General features: G+C 35.5%; 1 protein-coding gene across 4 annotated transcripts; it reads right to left on the minus strand.

Annotated features, from left to right (window-relative positions):
• Nucleotides 1-460: 460 nt before the first annotated feature.
• LOC113675673 (core alpha-(1,3)-fucosyltransferase) lies at nt 461-21,307 on the minus strand. 4 transcript variants are annotated; one of them, XM_089202912.1, is made up of 3 exons: nt 21,007-21,231; nt 2,533-2,706; nt 461-2,265 (listed from the first exon to the last, which is right to left on the minus strand). In XM_089202912.1, exon 3 carries the CDS (start codon nt 2,050-2,052, stop codon nt 988-990), a length of 1,065 nt encoding a protein of 354 aa, XP_089059038.1. In that variant the 5' UTR covers nt 2,053-2,265; nt 2,533-2,706; nt 21,007-21,231; the 3' UTR covers nt 461-987. The 4 variants fall into 4 exon arrangements, 3 of the variants coding, with proteins under 3 accessions (XP_089059038.1, XP_089059037.1, XP_089059036.1); XM_089202911.1 differs by lacking the exon at nt 2,533-2,706 and adding an exon at nt 19,025-19,129; XM_089202910.1 differs by lacking the exon at nt 2,533-2,706 and having other exon boundaries at nt 21,007-21,257.
• Between the last annotated feature and the right edge of the window lie 1,211 nt (nt 21,308-22,518).

Genomic DNA, 22,518 nt, shown 5'->3' on the forward strand with positions numbered 1-22,518 from the left:
GGGAAATTTTTTAGTTCAATTTGAATAGACTTAAGGGACGTTTTAATAAAAAGCGTGTTTTTAACATTAGACCCAATTCCCACGGAAGCTCAAAGCGGCATTTTTAAAAACGATTGAAAATTATTTTCTTCATAAAAGCTGCTTAAACCGATGTTGGTCAACTTCAAATCAAGCATATTGAAAATAAAAGGTAATGGCTACTTGAAACTTACGGAAAATTCAGTTCTTCAGTTCCCTGTTTCGGATTTTCATTCAATTAAACCTAGTTTTACTGAACATTTTTTGCTGTTGTAGCCAATGGAGTATTGGTTGTTTTCAACTCCTTCATTATCGCACTTCAAACTTCTCGAGCCTTGACCCGGTTCAGAGAGCCCAGGAGTGGACCCCTTCCTAAAGTTAGCTTCTGTTGGTTACTCACGCCAGTGATCCACTTTTTCTATCTGCACGGGGGGACTGGAAGTTACATTTGAACATCAAATTTATTCATTTATCTAGTTATTTAATCATTATTTATACACGGTAAAAACTTATCGGGTGCAAAAAATTCCAATACAATGGCTATTATCCTAAGAACCTAAAAATCCTAATCTCAAAATTATATTAACTTACAACAATGTGCCACTTAAAAACCTGATTTCCGTGAATGCCGTTTTTAAAAATTACGATAGAGAAGGTATTTAAATTGGTAAAATGAACCAGACTCTCTAATTTTACAGGGTAAGCTATTCCATGGGGTTGCGCCGCTATAACTAAAACTATTTTTCAAGTGGTTAGTCCTTGGAAAGGGGACAACAAGTTTGTTTACCGAGTCCCTCAGAGAATAGTTTGATTCATCATTTTACCTTATAAATTTACACGTGAGTTATTGGGTAACCGAGGATTCGACATCTACGTCATAGTTTGATGAATTTTTTTACACGTGCAGCTCGGTTTTGTAGTTTTAGTAGCTTGTTAGATAATTTTTTGCCACAATTACCCCAGACTAGACTAGATTTCTTTATAAAATTTGGGTTTAACACATTCATCGTGAAGAGCATCACATACGTCACAGGCTGTATGTGGAAATCCAGTCATCAGTCTAGCGACGAATTCATTTTTCCATGTGAAGTATTCATTATAAGCAGTGTCATTTTTGTCGAGGTACAACAGGTATTCCGCTAAAGCCTTAATAGATGGAAAGTCTTGCACACTTATAAACGAGCCTGGAGGGACTATATCTGGTGTATAGAAATCTCTTGTCAGTGTTATAGGCACTGAATTCCAACCAAATGTGCGCCAAAATTTCTCAGTAATGTAATCAGGACACACGCTGTTTTCAAAAGCCAGATAAAACTTATATGTGCTGAAAATATCATCGCAATTTCTTGATCGCGGGCAATTATTGTTTTGGCCAAATCTTCCCGAACAGCCGCCATATATATCAACTTTAATGTATTTCAAAAGTTTTTTTACGTACTTATCTCGAGCTCTCCCACAATTTGAAACAGCCCATGACACAGATTTGGTTTTCCCAGCTGCATAGTTAGGAATTTTCGTTGGTCTCTCAGCTGACGGCAAGGGAAAATAAGCTCCATAAGGAAAGTAAATATCTGACTCCCTTTTGTAAGATATTGTCCAATTAAAGAACCCCTCCGGCCAAGAAAGACGGTTCTTTAAATCTGCCTCATTGACAATGGATTCATGGGTAAGAAACGCCATTCTTTGCTGTGGGGACCGGTTCTTGTGAATCTGTTGAATTTTTTCCGATGTAACAGAACGTAGTATATCACGAACATGAAAAATAACTAGATCACTTTTTCCTATATCGCGTACATCATAGGTTATTTTGCATTTTTTGGTCGGACATTTCGAAAGATACTCTTCCGTGGATTTGGCTGTGGGCCATGGTTTGTCACCGAAAAAAGGAGTGTAGAACAAAATGATTTTGGTGTCATTACTGAAGCAAGTTCGATCGGATGCGATTTCTGTCCTGTTGCTCGTTTCATTCCAAGGGCTTGAATCGTGGATGGCTTGTTTTGTTCCAAGGCTTGAATCGTGGATAGCTTGTTTCATTCCACAGTGTTATGATCAAGAAAAACGATGAAATAAAAATCGTGCCCACCAGTAGAGTCGAACGCTCCATGAAGCAAAGTGGTAATATTCTTCCACCGATTCTTGTTAGGCACGTTCTTAAAAAGGTCCAATAGCAAAAACGCAGACTTACATGGGAGGATTTTGCTTATCACTTGCAAGCTTTTGGCTGGCACGTCTACGTCTGTCACGAGCCTGAAAGACAAATTAGAGAGAGTTTTCATTGAGTGCATCATCTTTTTTGACTGAAATGCTCTCTTGGAAACATTTAGGCGCTAGGAATTTGTTAAAAGAAAAAACTTGTATCAGCAGGAATTTTATATATTTGTCATTCTAGCTCAAACAGGTTTTAGGAATACGAATGGAAATAATATGTGAGTGAGTGGGAAACCTTGTTTTATATTATATTGCGATGGCTAAAACACGGAAATCCAAAATGAACAAAAGTATTTATTTTCATACACTTTATGGGGGGTAACATTGCAAATTGACAAGTTATGGTTTCAACAACTTGCGCATCGTTAAGGGTGTGATCGCATTTTTCCTCCAATCTCTGGCACAACTTAGACATCGCAGAGGTTTCGTCAAATGATTCTTGAGCTTGGATTACTGTGACCTGGCTTCAGTTGCTGACAACTAATTATTGGGAAAACGATATGGAATTAATTCTTGGAAAAACTATATATCATTTAACAATTGGTTCATACGTCAGCGTGCGTTCATCAAGATATGAAGCACGCGGGAAATTTAGAGAGCACGAAAGATGCGTAAGAGTTGCTCTCGGCTACGCCTCGAGCAACTCTAGCTTCTTGAGTGCTACCCAAACTTCCCCTGTGCTTCATATCTCGACGAACGCACAGCTGACGCATGAACCAATTGTTTTATAACATTTTCAACCCGATGGAAAATTTTTTTTTCGAGGGATTTGTTTGCTGAGCATCATGAGCGTCCACAATAGGAATATGAAGCACGCTCGCGCAATTGAATTTGATTAGACAAATTTATTGGCTATGTTATAACATTTCTTGAATTTCAAATTGAATTCAACGCATTTTTCCATCTTCAGTGCGGTTAAGGGCTATTGTGTTTATATAATAAACAAAATAGTACGTGGTTGCTTGTAGATATGAAATTTCTCTTCTCATGTTCAACTCGATATCTCGCTATCGAGTTAAACACTCGAACTGAGAGAAATTCATTATCGATACACGCACATGTATCATTCTCTATATATCTTCTCTATTGAAGAGATTGTGATTGTGTTACTTGTAAGATATGGGTCGACACAGCTGTGTCGTGGCGTTCTAACTACTTTGGATTTTGGTTTGTTAATGGATCGTGACGTCATATCCTTTTGAGTTTACCATGAGATTTCTTCTATTTCCTAGTGACATTACATTTTATACACATTAATTAACAATTTATAATTGTATGTACTTATCTATTGCCTTTTTTATCGGCAGTAATATTGCTTGTTACTTTATTGTCTTCTAGTATTGAAACCTCAAACAGTGTTTTACATAATAAGTAGCTTTATTATCTCGGTACTGTGTTTTGAACCATTCAGTGTCGATGTAGTCTTTTTTTCCTCTGCCTACTTTTTTATCCTGTTGTTGATATCAATTAATTTTTTTGAGTGAAATGTAATTTTACTGACGATTTTTTTAGAGAAATTAATTTTTCTTTCGAATCTTAAAGACTTGTACGATTTTAAGGTCTCTTTTTCTTCTTAGAGCGATCCACATAAAAAAACATCTATCAACATAATTTTTATGGTATATTGCAAACAAAAAATCGTATTTTTTTTTACTTCAGCTCAGACCTTGTACACTATCGCATGTATTCGCGTATGGCAGTTTGAAATGTTTTATTAATTTATCTATTGTTATTGTCATGCTTCTATTTTGTACTGGTTCTAAAATTGAAACCTTGAACCTTCAATTGATTCTTTAATTTAATGATAATTTACGTACAGTCTTATATTTGATGTTTTATAGTATAATTTACAAACTGATATTGAACTCAATAAGAAATATTTTTCTTAAATCCATATCTAAATATTGCTTATAAACACCATATTCTTTTTTAGACATGAATAATTCTTTTTTAGACATGAATAATTCTTCTTCTAGTAAATCAACATCCTCTTTCTTTTGTTCCAATTTGATACCCGATTTAATGATTATACAATTTATATTGGTATCAAAGTTTAATTGTTGCTTTTGAAAATTTTCCCATGACTTTAGGACATTGACTAGATGATTAAAATCACCCTTGCTTTTAGGGTAATCATAATCTTTTTTACCAATACATTTTTTCACCTAATGATGTAATAATCTTTAAATGCAATTTTATCGTTATTATCGCTTAGTCGTTTGAAAGAATCTTTCAGTGGAAATTCTGTCTATTTTAGACCGTGCCCGGTTGGCGGGCATTCAGTCATAGCGTTTCTCAAAACCTTCATCTGGGTATCCTCTATTCGTTAAGCGTATTTTGAAGCTCCGCATGTTTTTGAGTTATTTCTTTTTTCATTTATTTCATGTTGCTCGCACCAGCAATCAGATCGCCGCATTAGGGTAGGTATCTCGCACCAATCTAATGCCGCATAAGGGTATGTGTCTCTCACCAATTATATCACAGCATTTGGATAACTTGTATCAATCACAGCGTTTGGGTATTGATTTCTTGTAAATGATGCCGTGGATCAGGGGGCTGTGCGCAAAAGATGACATTAAACAGAAATTTTGGGCTCCTTTGATAAGTGTGATGGTTTTTGGCCTTCGCGAGAGGCTCGTCGACTAAGGTCAAATTTTATCAGGATGCGAAAGATTCGCATTTAACTTTTTGTACCATTAAAGTTAAAACGTGTTTTTTCCGCTTCTTTACCTCACAACGCTCCTCTACTCACATGGCACACGCCAAACTTATATTCCTTCACGTACCATGAAAATAACGTCCAAAGTCCAATCAGAACATACCCAATCATTGTAATAAAATATGTGGTTTTTGTTCATCGTGGTGAAAGATAGAAGATGAACTTTATTCGTTTGTCTCACGATGGAGTCACCTTGGATGTTAATCGCGACGTTTAGATTGCAATACTGTTAGTCTTCATCAGGCGATGAAGTCGATTGTTTACGTGTCGCTATTTGTAGCACGTTTGGTTCGCTGCTGTTAGTGCATTTCAATCCTCATTATCATTCCGGTTGTTAGGTGGTATTCCCTCATAGGTCCGCAATGATCGGCTGTTGTGTTGTTTGATCTTGGGTACTCAAGCCTCGGGAATTTCGATTCCATTATCCCTATTGATGTTGTTAGGATGAAGTCTTATATGGATAGCCTCTTTGACCCTACGTGTATATTACTGAGGGTTACGATCAACAAACTTAACCTTGCTCCAAGTAGGAATATGCCCCGTTTCGTTAGCGTGCTCCGAAACCACAGAGGTCTCAGTTGGAGCAAACCGTTTATCTCTGTCATGTTGTTTTATCCTTTCTCGCATTGATCTCCCCTGTTTCACCGATATACACTTTTCTGCATTCACATGGGATCTTGCAAACGACACCGTTTTATTTTGTTCGTTCTAGGGCGTCTTTAGGTTGCACTAAGTGAGACCTAAGCGGTCCGTATGCCTTGATGTTCAAAAACCATTTACTTCATGAACAGAGGTAAATCTTCGTACATGAATTTCCCTGTTTCACTGACATACACTTTGCCGCATTCACATGGGATCTTGTAAACGGCACCGTTTTGTTTTAGTATAGCCGCCAGAAATGTATTATCAAAATATCTACTCAATCGTTTCAAGTGTCAAATGATACTCCTGTATCTTCAGAACATAATACAGTGGAATTCTCTCTCGAAAACAAGGACCTTGCTGACTCATGCTGTCACAATTGAAGGCTACTTCCCACCTTAAGAGACCGAAAAAATCGTTTTTTCTTTTCATGGATTAAACTGAATTCAAACATTTTACCAAACGTTTCCATAAAAAATTCTGAAATCTTCAAAAGCAGCCGAGTTATTTGGAAAAAAGCTTTTTTTCAAATAAAAGTTAATAAATCAGGAAGGTGTCATAGTCTCGTACAGGGGCGAATCCCCTAAGGGAATGTTCGCGGCAACCGCTAATCTTTCATGTTATTTGCATATTTTGTTTAATGCAAATTGCCAATTAATCCAATGTACTCATATCACAGATTTGCTTTCTAACCTCAAAGGACTCTTGGAGCCCAAGATCATAAAAGTTTTTATTGCAATGCAAAATGTCTTGTGTCCACAGATGTGCCAAAATAAAAAAAAATTCATCAGCTGTTCCTTGGTACACAACTTCTACATGTGTAACAATAATTGCATTGAAGTGAATGAAAGTATATATATATATATTATATATACATATATTCTTAACAGTTTGATAATTACATTGTTAATCTTCCCCAAAAGAACTTTGTTAGATATTAACATAAGTTACTTCCCTAGTCTACACTACTGGTTGCCTTTGTTAGAAAACCTTGGATCAGTCAAGCTCAGTTGCCTCAAGCACTGTCAGAGACTTTTTGTTCTGATTATTCTTAGTAGGAATTTTATGCCTTAGACTAACAAATTCAGCACCTAATCAATCTTTCTTTTTTCATGATTGTTGTTGCTTTTTTCTGTCTTTTGCTCTGTTTTCATGACTGATTGCTGTTAATTGTTTGGCTGCTTTTATTCTCACAAAACATTTTTGTAAGAGTTCCAATACTCATGGATCATCCACACACTCTGCAAATATTTGGCATGCAGATAAGACAGAGGTGGTCACTGTTCCCTTCAAGAAATAACACCTTTTAAATGACTTCTTCAATTTGCTTTATTTGAAACTCTGATCTAAAATATTTTTAAAACAAGACTTGTTAGTAGTGAGAAGTATAAACTGAGTTTCTTTGCATAACTTATTTTCTTAAATGTCCCAATCACTGGACCTTCTAACTTATATTTTTGGTGCAAAATACAAGTCCTTCTTTATATACCAATGAAAAGTGCAAGTCACACTTCAATAATGACTGCCATAAAGTTTACTTGTTGTTCTTCTCTGAGTCTGCTATCAAAAAATTGTTTTATACTTTGTAGGTCAGGTATAAAATTTTACTTGTAGTAAAAAAAATGACAACCTTGTATCTTCGTTCTCTACACCACTTTCCAAGCTCGGGAACGCTTCGGACTGTGCATAACCATTTGTAGACGAGAATTCCAATGCACCTCTGTAATCGCATATAGTTGCTTCTGTCTCTCGTGCAAATGTTTCTTTGTTATAAGACGCACTTGATTCTGGTGGCACCATTGCTAGTTCAGTGGAAAGACCGACTGAGGAATCGAGATGGCTAGCTGTGTTGGAACGTGTTGCTGAACGCTTGTTAAGGTCAAGTATTATTGATTTGGGTACTGGTACATTGGGATTATCTAGGTATCTCTTATACTTCGTAATGTGGTATCTTTCTTATAAAAAAATGAGGGTACAATTTGTAATCACATTCAAAATTGTGATTGGCTTGTGTTGTTTCTCACCTTTGCCGTGAACATAACTCAAGTGGGTTCGAGTCTTTGTTTCCTCGACAACTTTCGGCCACAAATCGTGCATTCTTGTTCGATTATTTCAATATAGAGTGAATTCACATCATTATTTATATCATCGTCAGAACTTGGATCCAAGGTATCCATCACCCAAGAGAACAGCACCGGTCAGGAAAGACAGAATAGTTTTGCGCGCTTCTCTTGAGACCGCAAAGGGCAAGCCAGTGGATTTTCTTTGCTAGCCAGTGATAATTCCCAAACCATCTACGTGATCATGCCCGTGTCGGAAACAAAAAAGACTCTATTTGGCGCTCATCTTTGAATGTACTTTTAATCGCTTGATCGCTCGGGCTTTACGTTATTTCTTTCTTTTTTTTGTTTAATTTAACATTTCTAAAGATGGGTTTATTGTGATTCAATGGGAAAACGAGAACAGCGTGAGTGTTGTAAATGAAAGGAAGTCGTTGGCGCCGTGAAGTTAAAAGAAGGGACGACAGTTGACATATATCGACTGGTACAAACAACGATCGAGTGGCCATTGAGAAAGCTAGGATTTAGAAAGTTTGTGGTGAGTACAAGTTGCGATATTCGTTACGTGATCAAAATCTTATCAAAGAGTATAACGGCTTGAATTAAGCTTACCTAACGCTCGGCGCAACTGGAACTTGAATAATTCTGAGAATCGAATCGGTCACTTGCATGCTGCAGTTTCTTAAGCTTACACTTTACAATGAAGTAAATCTATCAGTAAGGTTTCAAGATTACTTTGGTCACGTTTGGGAACATTCTGACCCTGCTTTGGGTAACATTTCCGCACAACCCCATACTGTTGTAAAACAAATCTGTTTTCTCAAGGGCAAAGTATTGTTTTTGTCATTGTTTTGTCTACCCAAGAACTGAATGCATAATATAGTACGGGGGCTGTGTGGAAATTTTACCCTGCTTTGCTTTGAAAAATTTGACTGAAGAGAGAGCAGAATTTAAATCGTTACCTTCTTCGTCAAATATTTTATAACATGAATTATTGAGGTTTTGTCTTTCTTCTATTCTTTCATATACAACAGCCAAAGTTTTTTAAACGTGAGCCATATTACACTGTAAAGGGACTGCATAAATTATGTAGAAAAAGTAAAATGCTGGGTTGAGCAGTTCTTCTTTAAAACTGTTCGGTTAAGTAATTTGTAATTGAAACAACATCAAACACCACAGGACGAAATTGCAAGAATCCGTAAACGGAAACGTGGCAGAAACATGTTAAACCGTTCTGGAAACACGACGGATAACCTGTGTTTCCGTTACCGGTTTCGTGACGTTTTCTCGCGTTTCCGTTGCTGCGTATACAACGGAACCGGACCACTTTTTGTGCATGTTAAACATAACGGAAACATGGAGTTGCATGTTTCCGCCACGTTTCAGAAATACGGAAACATGTGATTTCGTCCTGTGCACAGTCGAGGCTGTGCTCTAGCGGCTCCCGGCCGCCTCAGGCGACTAACATTTGGTCCCGGGCGACAGAAAAAGTATTCCGGTTGCCCAGCCGGGCACTCGGCTTGTGCAGCATTCGCCTCTGTGGTAAATCTAGCGAGTGATTGCTACATTTTTACTTGATTGATTTATATGCGTTACTAGCAGAAAAGTATTATTTTACGCGACACGTAGTCGAATTGTTCACGTTCGAAGATCTCGAAATTACTGTAACGTTTCGTTCCACATGATTTCACACGAACCCAAATTCCAATAATTATTGAAACAGTAGTTCCTTTCACTTCACACGTGATAAACTGCACAGATATTGCAAAAATATGTGTTGAACACCGCGATTTTCCTTGAGATGATCAATGTCTGATTTATTTCAGTGTTTCGATGGACTTGGAAAGTGTAGCGCGTTTATCTTTATATCAAACTGAGCTTCTTTGTATATGCAAATTTCCCGCAAGCCAACTTTGTTTGTAGGTGTTTAAGCGACTTGCAATTACTTTATGAAGATTTGGCGAGAACTGAGGTTATAACGATTTCATATTTACACTTGTTTATTTTGGCGCTTTCGAATGAAAGTTCTTAAGCGGTTTTAAAATATCCAAAGAAGCACAATTTCCATTTTGAAAAATAACACAAGCTCACCGCTAAAAATAGCATCACACTCTGTCGCGCGGTGTGAAAGTTTTCATTTTCAGAGAACGATTTAAAATGTAGCTTTTCCACAATCCCACAGTTTTCCTACAAGTGTATGAAAAAAATTAAAAAACTGAGAGTTATGAAAATGAAAAAGACGAATGGCCCAAGACTACAACATTTCCTGCAGCAGATAGAAGGAACGGATTCTTTTAATGAGATCAGCATTGTCAAACATGATAATGATCTTGAAGAGTTTGAAGTAAAAAAGCGGAGAGTGTTGGATGATGTTGTCCAGAATGTGTAAGAAAGGCTCGACTACTTAGAGAATGACCCTGTCCTGAAAGCTGCAGCAGTACTGGATCCAGACATTGGCCAAAAGATGAGATGGAACTGTCTGCATATGGTGAAGAAGAAGTTCAAGTGTTGGCAGATTACTTTAAGGATCATTTGTTGAGAGCTGGATGTGAGCTTCTAAAGATTGATAGAAAATGGTCATTTGTGAAAAGCCATGTCAGCCTTCACTTGACTGGCTGAAGTACAGAAGAAGTGTTTACCTCTCTCTTTAGAAGTTACACAGATCAGTACTTCAATTTCCTGCTCCTGGTTGAAACAGTTCTTATGTGGAATGGTTGGGAGCCGGAAGGGCTCCCTTAAAATTTTCTTAGAGCATAGCCTTGCACATGCTGGTTCATTGCAAATAAATTGTGAAATCTTTATCACATATAGTCAGTGTATTCATGTACTGTTTGAATCATGTATGATCAACAGCTTGGGTAAGATAATGGGGTCCCACTGGAGGTGTCAGTATGTTCTATAGCTAGTTGGAAAGTTTTGGACCCTTAGTGGATTGATGGGGTCTCTAGCTCACCTAGAAAGTTTTATCCTCTTAATTTGAAGGATCGGGTTACAAAAGAGATTGATAAATTATCTCATCTGGCACATTTAATAAATCTGTGGTCTTCAGTGATAGGCAGGATCCCTCCAAGGATTTTTCTTAAAATCCCAAGTGGGAAGCCATCTGAAATTTTTAGTATGTAGGGTTCAATCTGGGATTGGCAGGATCCCAGGTGTGATCCCACCTGGGATATGATTTCCCAGGTGGGAAACTATCTGAAATTTGAGGCAGGATCCCAGGAGGGAATTGGTGGGATTTTAGGTTTAATCCTGCCTGGGATGTGATTTCCCAGGTGGGATGCTATCAGGAATCTATGGCAGGATCCCAACTTCAATTGGTGGGATCCCATGCAGGATGTTCCATAATCCCAGGTGGGATCACTTGGGATCCCACCTAAAAAAGGTGGGATTCCTAATGGGACACACCTGGGATTTTTTACCTGGGTTCTACTGGCAAAATTTGATGTTTTCATATCATATTATCATAAAATGAATATAGTATATTGACTAAGGATGTCCGATGTTACCATGTCACATCAATAAAAAATGCGTTCATAATATAATAAAAGAGAAAGAATTCTGAGAAAACTGAAGAGAGTTGTATTCCAAGAAATAGGCTCATATTTTTGGTTTTTTATGTAATATATTAATATAAATGGATTCAGAAGAAATATATTCAGACAGTGATTACAGTGGTTATTCAGATGATTGTTCTAAAAGCAGTTTTAAAGATAATAGTGAACTAGACCATGATGCTCATTACTTTGATGAGCAGGACAATATAAGACATTTTACAGACAGTAATATATTGGAAGCAGAAGAGGAGTAACAAAATATAAAATACGACTTAAGGAAACCAAGGACAAACTGCAAATAATTTCAAAAATAATCTCTTATAATATTATGGTATAATGCATTGTAATAAAATAATTCATGCCAAATTGGAGGATATAATGTGTCCCTTCTGTAACAAACAAATAAAGGAACAATCAGTCATTACATAAAAATTTTGTGATGATCAATGCCTAGAGAATAAAGATCATGTGATTGTTTGCATCAATTGCGGACAAATTGATGGTTATGATTCAATACAAGAATTCTGTAGCTTTCATGATAACATAAAATAGAAAGAATATCAATACACCACAGAAAATACTACCTTGAATAGGGAATCTTTAACTTAACCAAAAAGTATGACAGCTATAAAACGGCAAATAACAGAAATAAGATAAACAATGTCTTAGCACAGATCAAAGGTGATAGAAAACGCATGATTAACATCAATTTTATCATGAAACAGATGTTAAATGATATGCAAATTACTACAGTACATAAAAATAACCAAATCAAAGAAAACCCTTGAATACTATCACAACTATTGGATCAATATTTTGAAACTAATTGGTAATGACTGCAATTTTATCATGAAACAGATGTTAAATGATATGCAAATTCATACAGATTACGTAAAAGTAACCAAATCAAAGAAAACCCTTGAATACTATCGCAGCTACTGAAGCAATATTTTGAAACTAATTAGTAATGACTGCAACACACTAATTAATCACAAGTAAACTTCTCTTTATACTTTTCTTCAAAAGAATCAACTAATGGACACAGGTCTATGATAATATTATCAACAATTTTTAATTGGTTCAAGTAAATCTCTTTATCAAATCACACTCCTCACATAAAGGATCTTAATGCAATAAGTGTTTTTTCATGGGTAGTAAAAGGACATCAACATAATTTGATCTTTTTCTTTTAAAGTCTTTCATTTTACAGTATGTTTTCAATATCAACCCACTGCCTGCTATAATGCCAAGTACAATGGGATTCATTGTTACTCCTCCAGCTATAATACCAGCAATTATTAAATAGGTTGATGATAAATTATATAACATATTCAGTTTTTTTTAATCTCTTAAAGAGTTTTCTGTATAGCCAGAACTTCAAATGGTAAAAATTTGCTCAGTGATGTTATTTCATCTATCTTATCCTTACCATAGGATTTGTCTATATGGTTGAAGTTTATAACACTCCTCTGTTTGCAGCTCATGTGTAATATATGTTTATACTAATTTAACCAGTTTTTTAGATAAGAGGTTAACCATAAACTAACCCATATAATTGTTCAGAATTGTTTTGTGAACTCATTCTTCTTGTATCACCTTTTGCCACATTGGTTAACTAAAAAATACTTATATCTAACCATTTATTGTTTGTGTTTTCAATATTATTGATGTCTTGGGTTGTATATTATAAACGTTTGGTCAACCAGCTCTGATAAGAGCTCCTGATCCCAAACCCTTACCCTAACCCTAAAACCCTTCCCAACGAACGACACCCTGGAAATTGTCTCAACACTACTTGTGGATGATATGTCAACTGATGAGTAGTCAATAGCTGCAGAGAAGAAGTATAATTCAAATACCACTTTATATTCACCAGTTGTAAGTTCATACGTATTTCACCCAACATGAGATAAATAATACCCTTTGCTGGAATCCAAATGGAGTTTCATTTCATATTTTTTTATTGCATTGATGAAAGTTTTGATCAATAAATTTAACCCTGGTGATGTCATCCTCGTCACTGAACTGCCCACTTTTATTCATGATGTATGCAAATATGTTTTTCTGATCTGTAATGCCAATAGAATGATTTAATCTGTCATTAACACACTACTGATAATTGGTGGTAATGATTGCATTACTGTTACTGATAATTGTATTGACAAAATTAACATTCGCAGCATGTCTGCTTTCATGTGATTGTGCCTCTTTGACATTAATTATATTGATTCATTAACATTTTTCGTGATGAATTTTCTTGGTTTATAAGTATAAAGGAATGAAAATGGCTCTTCAGTGGCTTTTGCATACTGTTGTTTGGATATGTTATTTTCACGGCAAATGAGTGATTTTTCATTGTTGCATGGGAAATGAAACAAACAAAAATGCGAGCAATTAAGTCAAATTGTTTAGCGTTTTATAATATGACTGACTCTGATACATCATACTATAGTTTTCATGTCTGCCTCTGATGAAATAATCGATTATATCCTTTTGGTTTTTTTCACAAATGTAATCATCAAATATTACCAATTTTTGACTGTCATTGGTCAACCCAGACACTGGAATTATTTTGTCATTACTTGATTCAATGACCTCGTAACCAGCTTCATCACTTATTGGTTGAAATGTTCTTACAAGGCTTTGGTATTTTGACTGTTTAGCATACCAGGGCTCGAACTTAACTTTTTTGTCTACTAGCAAAGTTTTGCTAGTAAGATTTTTTTTACTAGCAAAAGAAGGAACCTAACTAGCAAATGTTTGCTAGAGGATATTTTTTAGACTCGCAACTTCGAAAAACCACTCGCATTTCGCGAGTTTGCGAGTGCTAATTTCGAGCCCTGCATACAAAAATATTTTATCATAATATAACAATTGATAGATCATATAGAGAAGAAGGTTTGTTTTACCAGCAACACAAGGAGCATATGTAAGCATTCTAAAACATCGATCTGGCATAAAGTCCTACATTTGTATATAATTCGTGACAGCATCATCTCTTATGTCGAAATTTGGTATTTTTATTATACAATAAGATTACATGAATTCATTTTAACTATGAGTACACCTGTCAGTTCATCTCAAATTTTTACTTGTCATTTGTGGAATTATGTAATCTAATTGCATACGAGTTTGCTTCAATGGCGAGCACTTGCAAAACGGAAAAACCGATTTAGGCAAAAAAATTAATTTTGTAAATGACACAATTTTAAAAAATCAATCGGGAGAGAGAACAAGTCAAACATCTTTTCAGAAAATGTTCCAAACAATAACCGCAAAATTGGATGACATATCGGATAATGCAGTTATTGGTGATAATAAATTAACAAAAAGAAAGTGAAAAAGGAAAGGTGAAGCTCCTAACTATAATATATCAGTTGAGGATAAAATTCCAGATTATGAATTCGAAGGCTTATTTGATTAAGCCAATGATGGTGTTCCAGAGTTACCACCAGAATATGAAGAAAATGAAGAGATTGACCATGTTTTTAATGGAGAAGATCGTTAATATGGCATTAGATGAGATGGATATTAAAAATTATGATGATACAGAGAAACAACAAAAAAGGGATGATATGACAGATACTCCCACTGAGAAATTCTCACAAAAATTATAAATCAAGCAAAATTTAAAAGTAATCAATTAAAAGATGTTAAATCCCAGATTATTCAATCGTATAAAAATGGAAATATAAATGAAGGATAACGAAATATGAAAATCAAACGATCAAACGAGTAGATGAAGCCAGAGTTCCGACGGTGGTTCAACCTTCAGTGAGATGATATTTGCACCTGGAGTGTGGAATTATTTAAGGATTAACGAATTTATTCATTATAAAACAAAATCGAGAAATCTGATGGTACTATTGAATATCCAATTATCATTAGATTTGAGAGGTTCTGATTACTCTATATATAATGTATATAGTAATGACACAGCTTTATATAATTTATTTAAAACTATCGGAAAGCAAGAAATGAATCTCAGTGGTGCTTATTGAGACTGCATAAACATGCATTGAATTGACCTGATACATTGTGTGCCAAAAAATATTGTCAATAAACTGAATAAGAACCGCAATTTAAATAAAAGTATGGATATCTGACTCGCAAAAACAAACATGAAAACAAGTTAGTAGATTAATGTTAATAACAATTCTATCACTTGGAGGAACATAAGTTCTGACTATCGGTAAAACAGTTGGCCTTTCTGCTTTAGCTGGATTGGCTTCTGGAGATGCTTCTCGAATAGTTAAAAAGATTTCCGGAAATGGTATACAAAATGGTGGGTTTATCATCCCCCAAAATAAAATTGATCAGTTGATAGCATATTAACAATTACTGAAAAATAAACAGAAGCAAGACATGTTGAACAGTCTTAAGACGGGTGGGGCATTTGTGATAAACCATCTAAGACACATTCAGGTAGATTTTTGGGATCTCTTTTAGCAAGTATGGCGGAGGTTCACCTAAAACAGGTTTATTTGGAAGCATTAGAATGTCACAAAGAAAAGTTCTGAGAAGTACAACAAAATCAAAATCAAGCACAAGCAATAGCACTAAAAATAAAAGTGGGACTGGAGCACCAAGATTAGGTATGCATCAAGCAACTCCACCGTTTCTTGGATCAAGACCGAAAGACACTATTGGTATGAATACAAAAAGATGTTTGGTATAACTAGAACCAAATTTGTAAAGCAGGGAAACTAAATGAGCCCTCACAACCTGGGGGTGGATTTTTAGATGTTGCTAACAACTATAGCCTTGGTAAAATAGCATTAAAAGCTGGTATGAAAGGTTTGTTTAATCTTGGTAGGATTGGTGCTTCAGAGGCTATCGAATCTGATTTTTCAAAAAAGAAGATAAAAGGAATGGCTGACAAATACATTGATCAAGTCCTTGATATTTCCACTTCTAATGTATCAAAAAAAAAAACAAATCATGGTGGCAGTCTTTATATCCACAAAGCAATTGCTAAATTGCCAAAACCAAAATCAGGTTTCACACTTCCTGGACATAAATACACAAGACCATACAACCCTCTTGACAAAAAGCTGAGATATGATAAAGATACTGTTGAAATACTTGAGATCCATGATAAACCAACTGGAAAAACAGATCCTATCGCATTGCAACATGATGTTGACTATTCTGTGAGCAAAGATGACAAAAAATGTAAGAATAAAGCAAATAGAAAAATGGTGAAAGCACTTGATGCAGTACCTTATAATGAAAGACAGTGGGGTCATTGGTTGGCAAGAAATATGATATGGAGGGATTTCACTCGACGGCGTGTTATTGTTAATGATGTTGATGAGATGTGGAGTGCAGATGTGGTTGACATGCAGAAATTTAGTAAATGGAACAAGAGGTATAAATATATGCTTCTGGTTATTGATGTTTTCAGTAAATATGGATGGATAAAACGTTTAAAAGATAAGAAAGGTGAAACTGTGGCTGAGGCATTCAACAACCTGTTCAAAGAAGGAAGGCAGCTGGAATATCTGTGGGTTGATAAAAGTAAAGAGTTCTATTACAAGCATCTCAAGGATTTATTAAACAAATACAGCATAGGAATGTCCTCAACAGAAAATGAAGAAAAATCCAGTGTTATTGAATGATAGAATAGACCAATAATACAGAGAATGTGGAAACAGTTCACAGTTCAAGGGAACACACAGGATCTTAACAAACTTCCACAAATACAAAATACAACAACACGACAAAATACAACAACACAAAAAAATTCAAGCATTGAAATGACACCAACAGAAGCAAGCAAAAAGAAGAACATGGGAACTGTTTATTTAAACACTTTTGGTGATATGCATACAACTAAGAAACCAAAATTCAAAGTTTGTGATAAGGTGAGAACATAAAAATACAAGATAAAGACATTTGACAAGGAATATACTCCATATTGGACAGAAGAGATGTTTATGGTTCACAAAGTTTCGTATGCTAAAAATATAAAATAAAAGGCTAGAATAATGAAGAAATAAAAGGAAGTTGCTATGAGCTGAAATTATTGAAAGCCACACAAGAAGTTTTCAGAATTAATAAAGTCAAAAGAAGGGATTACAAGAAGAAACAAGCTCTTGTGAAATGGAAGGGATATGATTATGATTTCTATAGTTGGATACCAATTAAGGATTTGATCAATATATCATAAAAAAATATAAAGATATGTTACTAATAGATAGTATTCGGCGACCACAGCTTCAGCTGTTCTTTTGCCATTCTGTGGATTTTAAAAAATAACAATATGATAACTTTCATTGAAAAGGTGTACAATAACAATGAATTGACTCTTGAATTAACAGCTTATGTTGATGAAAAACAATATATGATTCAAGGGTATAGAAGTGGCTGAGATACTTGGTTATGCTAACACAAGACAAGCTATTTTGGCTCATGTTAATGATAAGGAGAAAATCTCACGGAGTCTGATAGTCGGATGGCGTGCTAAGACTAATGAAAATAAAAAATCGTGTACACTTCATACCATATTCATCAATGAAAATGGTTTTCATTCTCTTATATAATCAAGTAAACTAGAATCAGCTAAAAAGTTCAAACACTGGGTTACAAGTAAGGTTTTACTAAATATCAAAAAATATGGTCAGTACAAGTTATTTGAATATGTAACAAAACATATTTCTTTCACTTTTTCATCACATCTTAGACAAACATATTCAAGTTATTTGATGATATGTTTAAAATAGAGAAACAGACTGATTTACATCACGAGGTGGTTGCATTCATCAGAAAAAAATATATCTTGACACTATCATTATTGCTCAATGTGGCAAGAATAAAGATACTAAATACAAGAGAAGAAGCTACTAGAAAAAGGGATAGGATACATGGCTGAGTAACCAGATATTAAAAATATAGGAAGATTGGTTATAAATGTATGATATCCAATGGTTATGACGACATCATATGTTCCATTGTTGAATTCATGATAGGTGCTAGAATAAGGTATGATCATTGTAATTGCCAATTTAAAACAGATAAAATATTAAACAATTATGTAAAGTATTTTCATAAGATTATTGAAGAATAAAGCCATCAGACATAAAATCATTTCTGATGACCGGAAGCTTAAATCCCGTACAGTGTACGGGAAAACGTTATAAACGTGATTTTCGCAATATCTAACTGCTAATGAATAATGGTAAGTTCATTTGCAAGATTTACTATGATTGTACTTATTTCTTTCACTTTTTCATCACATCTTAGGCAAACATATTCATTTTTTTCCCCATTCCAATGAAAGTTTTTTCTTTTCTTTCTCTGATAATAATTTAGTCCTCTGAGAAACTGTGTTACTACGTCTTGTAGTCATCAGGCATATCTTCAGCTTTTACGTATTCGAACTTATACTTACAACCGTCTTTCTTTGATAAGATGAAAGAATCACGAAAGAAAAGAAAAACAATCTGAAAAGACCAGTTGCAGCGGCACCACGCAAGAGTGTCAAACAGATTCAAGAATGTTGCGTAAACAAAATTTGGGGCTTTTATTTATCTTTTAATTTCTACTAACGTGACATGGTTATATCTGTCTTCAATATATCATGAGCGCATTCCTGTCGATTGCATCTCCACTAAGTTAATAATGTAAAATGACCACCGTAAAGAGATTTTGAAGCTCGCGTTCGAGCAGCAGCCTTTCTTCAGAGCGGGTGAAGAGGGGCTCACGCTTGACACGTCGGCTTTAGAGTCAAAGTATCATTGGAGAAATGACTCGCCAGACATGCATCATAATTCATAAAAGTTAGATAAAATGAATGCGTTTGACTTATCGAATTATTTTACCTTGGAGGAGGCAGTGGAGGCTTCAAAGTAAACTCTTCAATTCTGCTTCTTTATCATGAACACTATGAAGTCATCCGAAAAAGCACTTCCTAGCCGCAGTATTGACTAGAATGATTTAGCATAAGTACAAAATACAATATCTCACCCGTGAGTTCTGGAGAGGGTGTGAATATTATCATCTTAAACGATTAATTTGAACGATTCTCTTGTCACGCCATTGGGGTGTTTCCGGTGTACCTATTGTTTTTGAGAGATGAATATAAACAAGTACCAAAACGAAGTACAATAAAAAATTATTATGCCAGTTCCTGCACCAAGAACTAAAATAGAAGAGAAAACCAAAGCTTTGAAAAGATACACAAAATAATTTGAAATAGCCATCAGAAACGATTCAGATTCTTTAAAACGTAATACTGAAACAAGAAAAGCCATTGCATACAGACTAAAACAGGCGATGCAACAGATGAAAAGTTTTAAATTTGTTGAAATACTAAGCTGTTTAAGCTCTAAGAAAAGATGACACAAGATGGTCCAACAACCAAAACAGCTTATTTGAACAGCTCACCAAAAACGGTCCTCGATGTGTTTGATCTAGAAGACGATTTGAAAAGTTCCAGCGAAGAGATAAACAACAAGATAGCCATATATGAAATATCTTGATTTCCATTACAATTACATCAAAGGCAAATACCATGACGAGGCAAAATTATTATTTACAGACACCAACATTTTGTCATAGCAAATACAAACAGACGATGTTCATAAGGATTTTATAACAGCGCGTAAAGTTGTCTAATCAAATTCAATTGCGTGAGCGTGCTTCATATTCCTCTTGTGCACGCTCACGACGTCAGCAAACAAATCCTTCGAGAATTGTATATTCAATCAGAAAATTAAGTTCATTTACACGCATGAATTCACCTGTCAGTTTTTTGACCAATCTAAGACAAGATCGTGAACAAAATTATCATCGCGCTGAGGCGTAGCAAAGGGAATATTAACCCTTTTACAACATTTAAACCATCGGGTTGAAAATGTTATAAAATAACTGGTTCATACGTCACCTCTGCTTTCATCGAGATATGAAGCATTTGGGAAATTTGGAGAGCACTCAAGAAGCTAGAGTTGCTCGAGGCGTAGCCGAAACAACCTTAGGCATTTAAAAAAATGTTATTAAACACAACGACTATAAAAATACACTGTTCAACGACGAACAGATGTATCATAAATAAAAACTATGAAAAGCAAAATCCATCAGCTTGGCAGTTACGAGCTGAAAAAAGTGTCATTATCTTGCTTTGATGACAAGCGTTACACTACTAAACACCGAAAGAAACTTTTTAAGAAAAATTTACTTTACAAATATATTTTTTAAATGGAAAATATTTTTCCCATTGTGTAGACAAAATTTGAAGCTTATAATTAGTTAAAAAAGACAGACCAACAATGACTCATTTCCTTGGGAAAGTTCCTGTTTGAAGGACACCAACGCGTGAGCAGTATGCCAATTTCTACTGGCGTTACGTGGTTGAATCTTCCTTCAATATATTATGAGGGAATTTTATATAAACGTGAAATGGTAACATCGAACATATTTTTTCAATATATTATAAAAATTGTACGATAATATTATATGAAAACATCGAATGTCGGCAGTAGGATAGGAGTTGGGTGGTTAGCGCTCCTACCCCCATTTGGTATACTACTTTTTTCGTTTAAGTTTCGTTCCATACGACATACTTTTCAAGTGAGTCTCTAAGAACTGCTTCGAACGCTCTTCTGCTCATTGCATCTTGACTGAGTTAATGATGTAAAATGACCACCGTAGAGAGATTTTGAAGCTGACGTTTCGAGCAACAGCCCTTCTTCAGAGTGAGTGAAGAGGGGCTCACGCTTTACACGTCAGCTTTAGAGTCAGACATGCATCATAATTCATAAAAGTTAGATAAAATGAACATGTTTGACTTATCGAATTCTTTTACCTTGGAGGAGGCTGTGGAGGCTTCAAAGTAAACTCTTCAATTCTGCGTCTTTGTCAAGAACACTACAAAGTGACCCGAAAAAGCACTTCCTACCCTCAACAGTGACTAGACTGATTTAGCACAAGGACGAAAGACAATATCTCACTCGTGAGTTCTGGATAGAGTGAATATTATAATCTTAAACGACTCTCTTGAATGATTCTCTTCTCACGCAATTGGGGTGAAGGAGATCACGAAGATCCACGCATGTGAAATCAGTATGATACCGCTGGGCAGAAAGACAGTAACTGTCATGAGAATTAGGAAGAGGGGGATTATGGGTTGTAAGTCTCTTTCGTTTGGGATAAGGTTACTTCGGAGAGTGCGCGGAGTACGCGGGCGTCTTTTCCTATAATTTCCCTAATAATGTTTCGCAAAAAGCCTTCCACGATGCTAACGATCCACAGGACAGTTATGGTTATAAGTGTGGGGGTATATGTTAACGGACGGAGCAAGAACGATGAGGGAAGAGAAACGCTCTTTGTATCAAAAGGGGTGGTCTGTTAAGTTTAAACTATAGAATTCCATAAATGGTTTGAACCTGGGGGTAACATTTAAAATTGCGTAGTCTAGTCGTCCTAGTGAGAGTAGTCCTGAGGGAGACTACTGTTGTTAGCTGTGACTTCCGCTGAGGTTTTCCAACCATCATTCACTACTTACAATAGAAGTCCTTCTCAGGAGTACTCTTAAAAAGACGCTATTAACTCTTATGAATTTGGCTCAAAACTCGTTAAAGTCGACTAACTGCGCTTCAAAATACGAATAATCCAGTTAAATAAAGCGTACAATCACCAAATATAAAGCAGAAATTATTACTGAAGGAAGCGTTTTTAAAAATATAAAATATAAAAATGAAATCACATTGGCAATTACGTAACTAAGGTGAGACATTAAACGAAGTGAAAACCTATTGCTGGTGTGCGTCGTCTATACAACTTAAAAGATCCTGATTTCAGCTTGCAAAACTATCTTTTCAGTATTTCAAATCGAAGCAAACACAAACAGGGTTGGATAATTATGAAGGCCACACAAGGAAATGTATATGGTACAACTTGTTTATCGATGGAAATGCTTCGGAGATGAAGGAAAGCAATACATAAATATCTCATAAAGAACGGGCACAACCTCCAGTGCTGTAAGACATAAATAACTAAGATCTGCATTAACATATAACTTTGTTTCTCTCAAAGGTTTGGCGGTTTTAATCCAGTGTAAGGCGATCCAAAATCCGCTGGAAAAATGTTTCGGATATTGTTTAACGCACAAGATGGCACAGCGACCCTGAAGTGTTTGCCGAGATATTCCCAACACTAACGAACAAGCTATCTGTAAGCAATTAAGCGAAATTTCCTGCCAGGAAAGAAGCGGAAAACAACTAGCTCTTGTACTGTATTATTAAATCAATGGCAGAAACAACCCAAGCAAATCGATCTCAAAATGTAACAAAACAGATGAAACAGAAAACATTTAGCT

This window comes from Pocillopora damicornis, chromosome 4 (genome assembly GCF_964200805.1).
Source record: "Pocillopora damicornis chromosome 4, jaPocDami1.2, whole genome shotgun sequence".
Lineage (NCBI taxonomy): Eukaryota > Metazoa > Cnidaria > Anthozoa > Scleractinia > Pocilloporidae > Pocillopora > Pocillopora damicornis.

What these genes read in the sequence shown, in the direction of transcription:
- LOC113675673 (XM_089202910.1), bottom strand. Translation starts at nt 2,052, where the DNA reads ATGAAACAAGCTATCCACGATTCAAGCCTTGGAACAAAACAAGCCATC.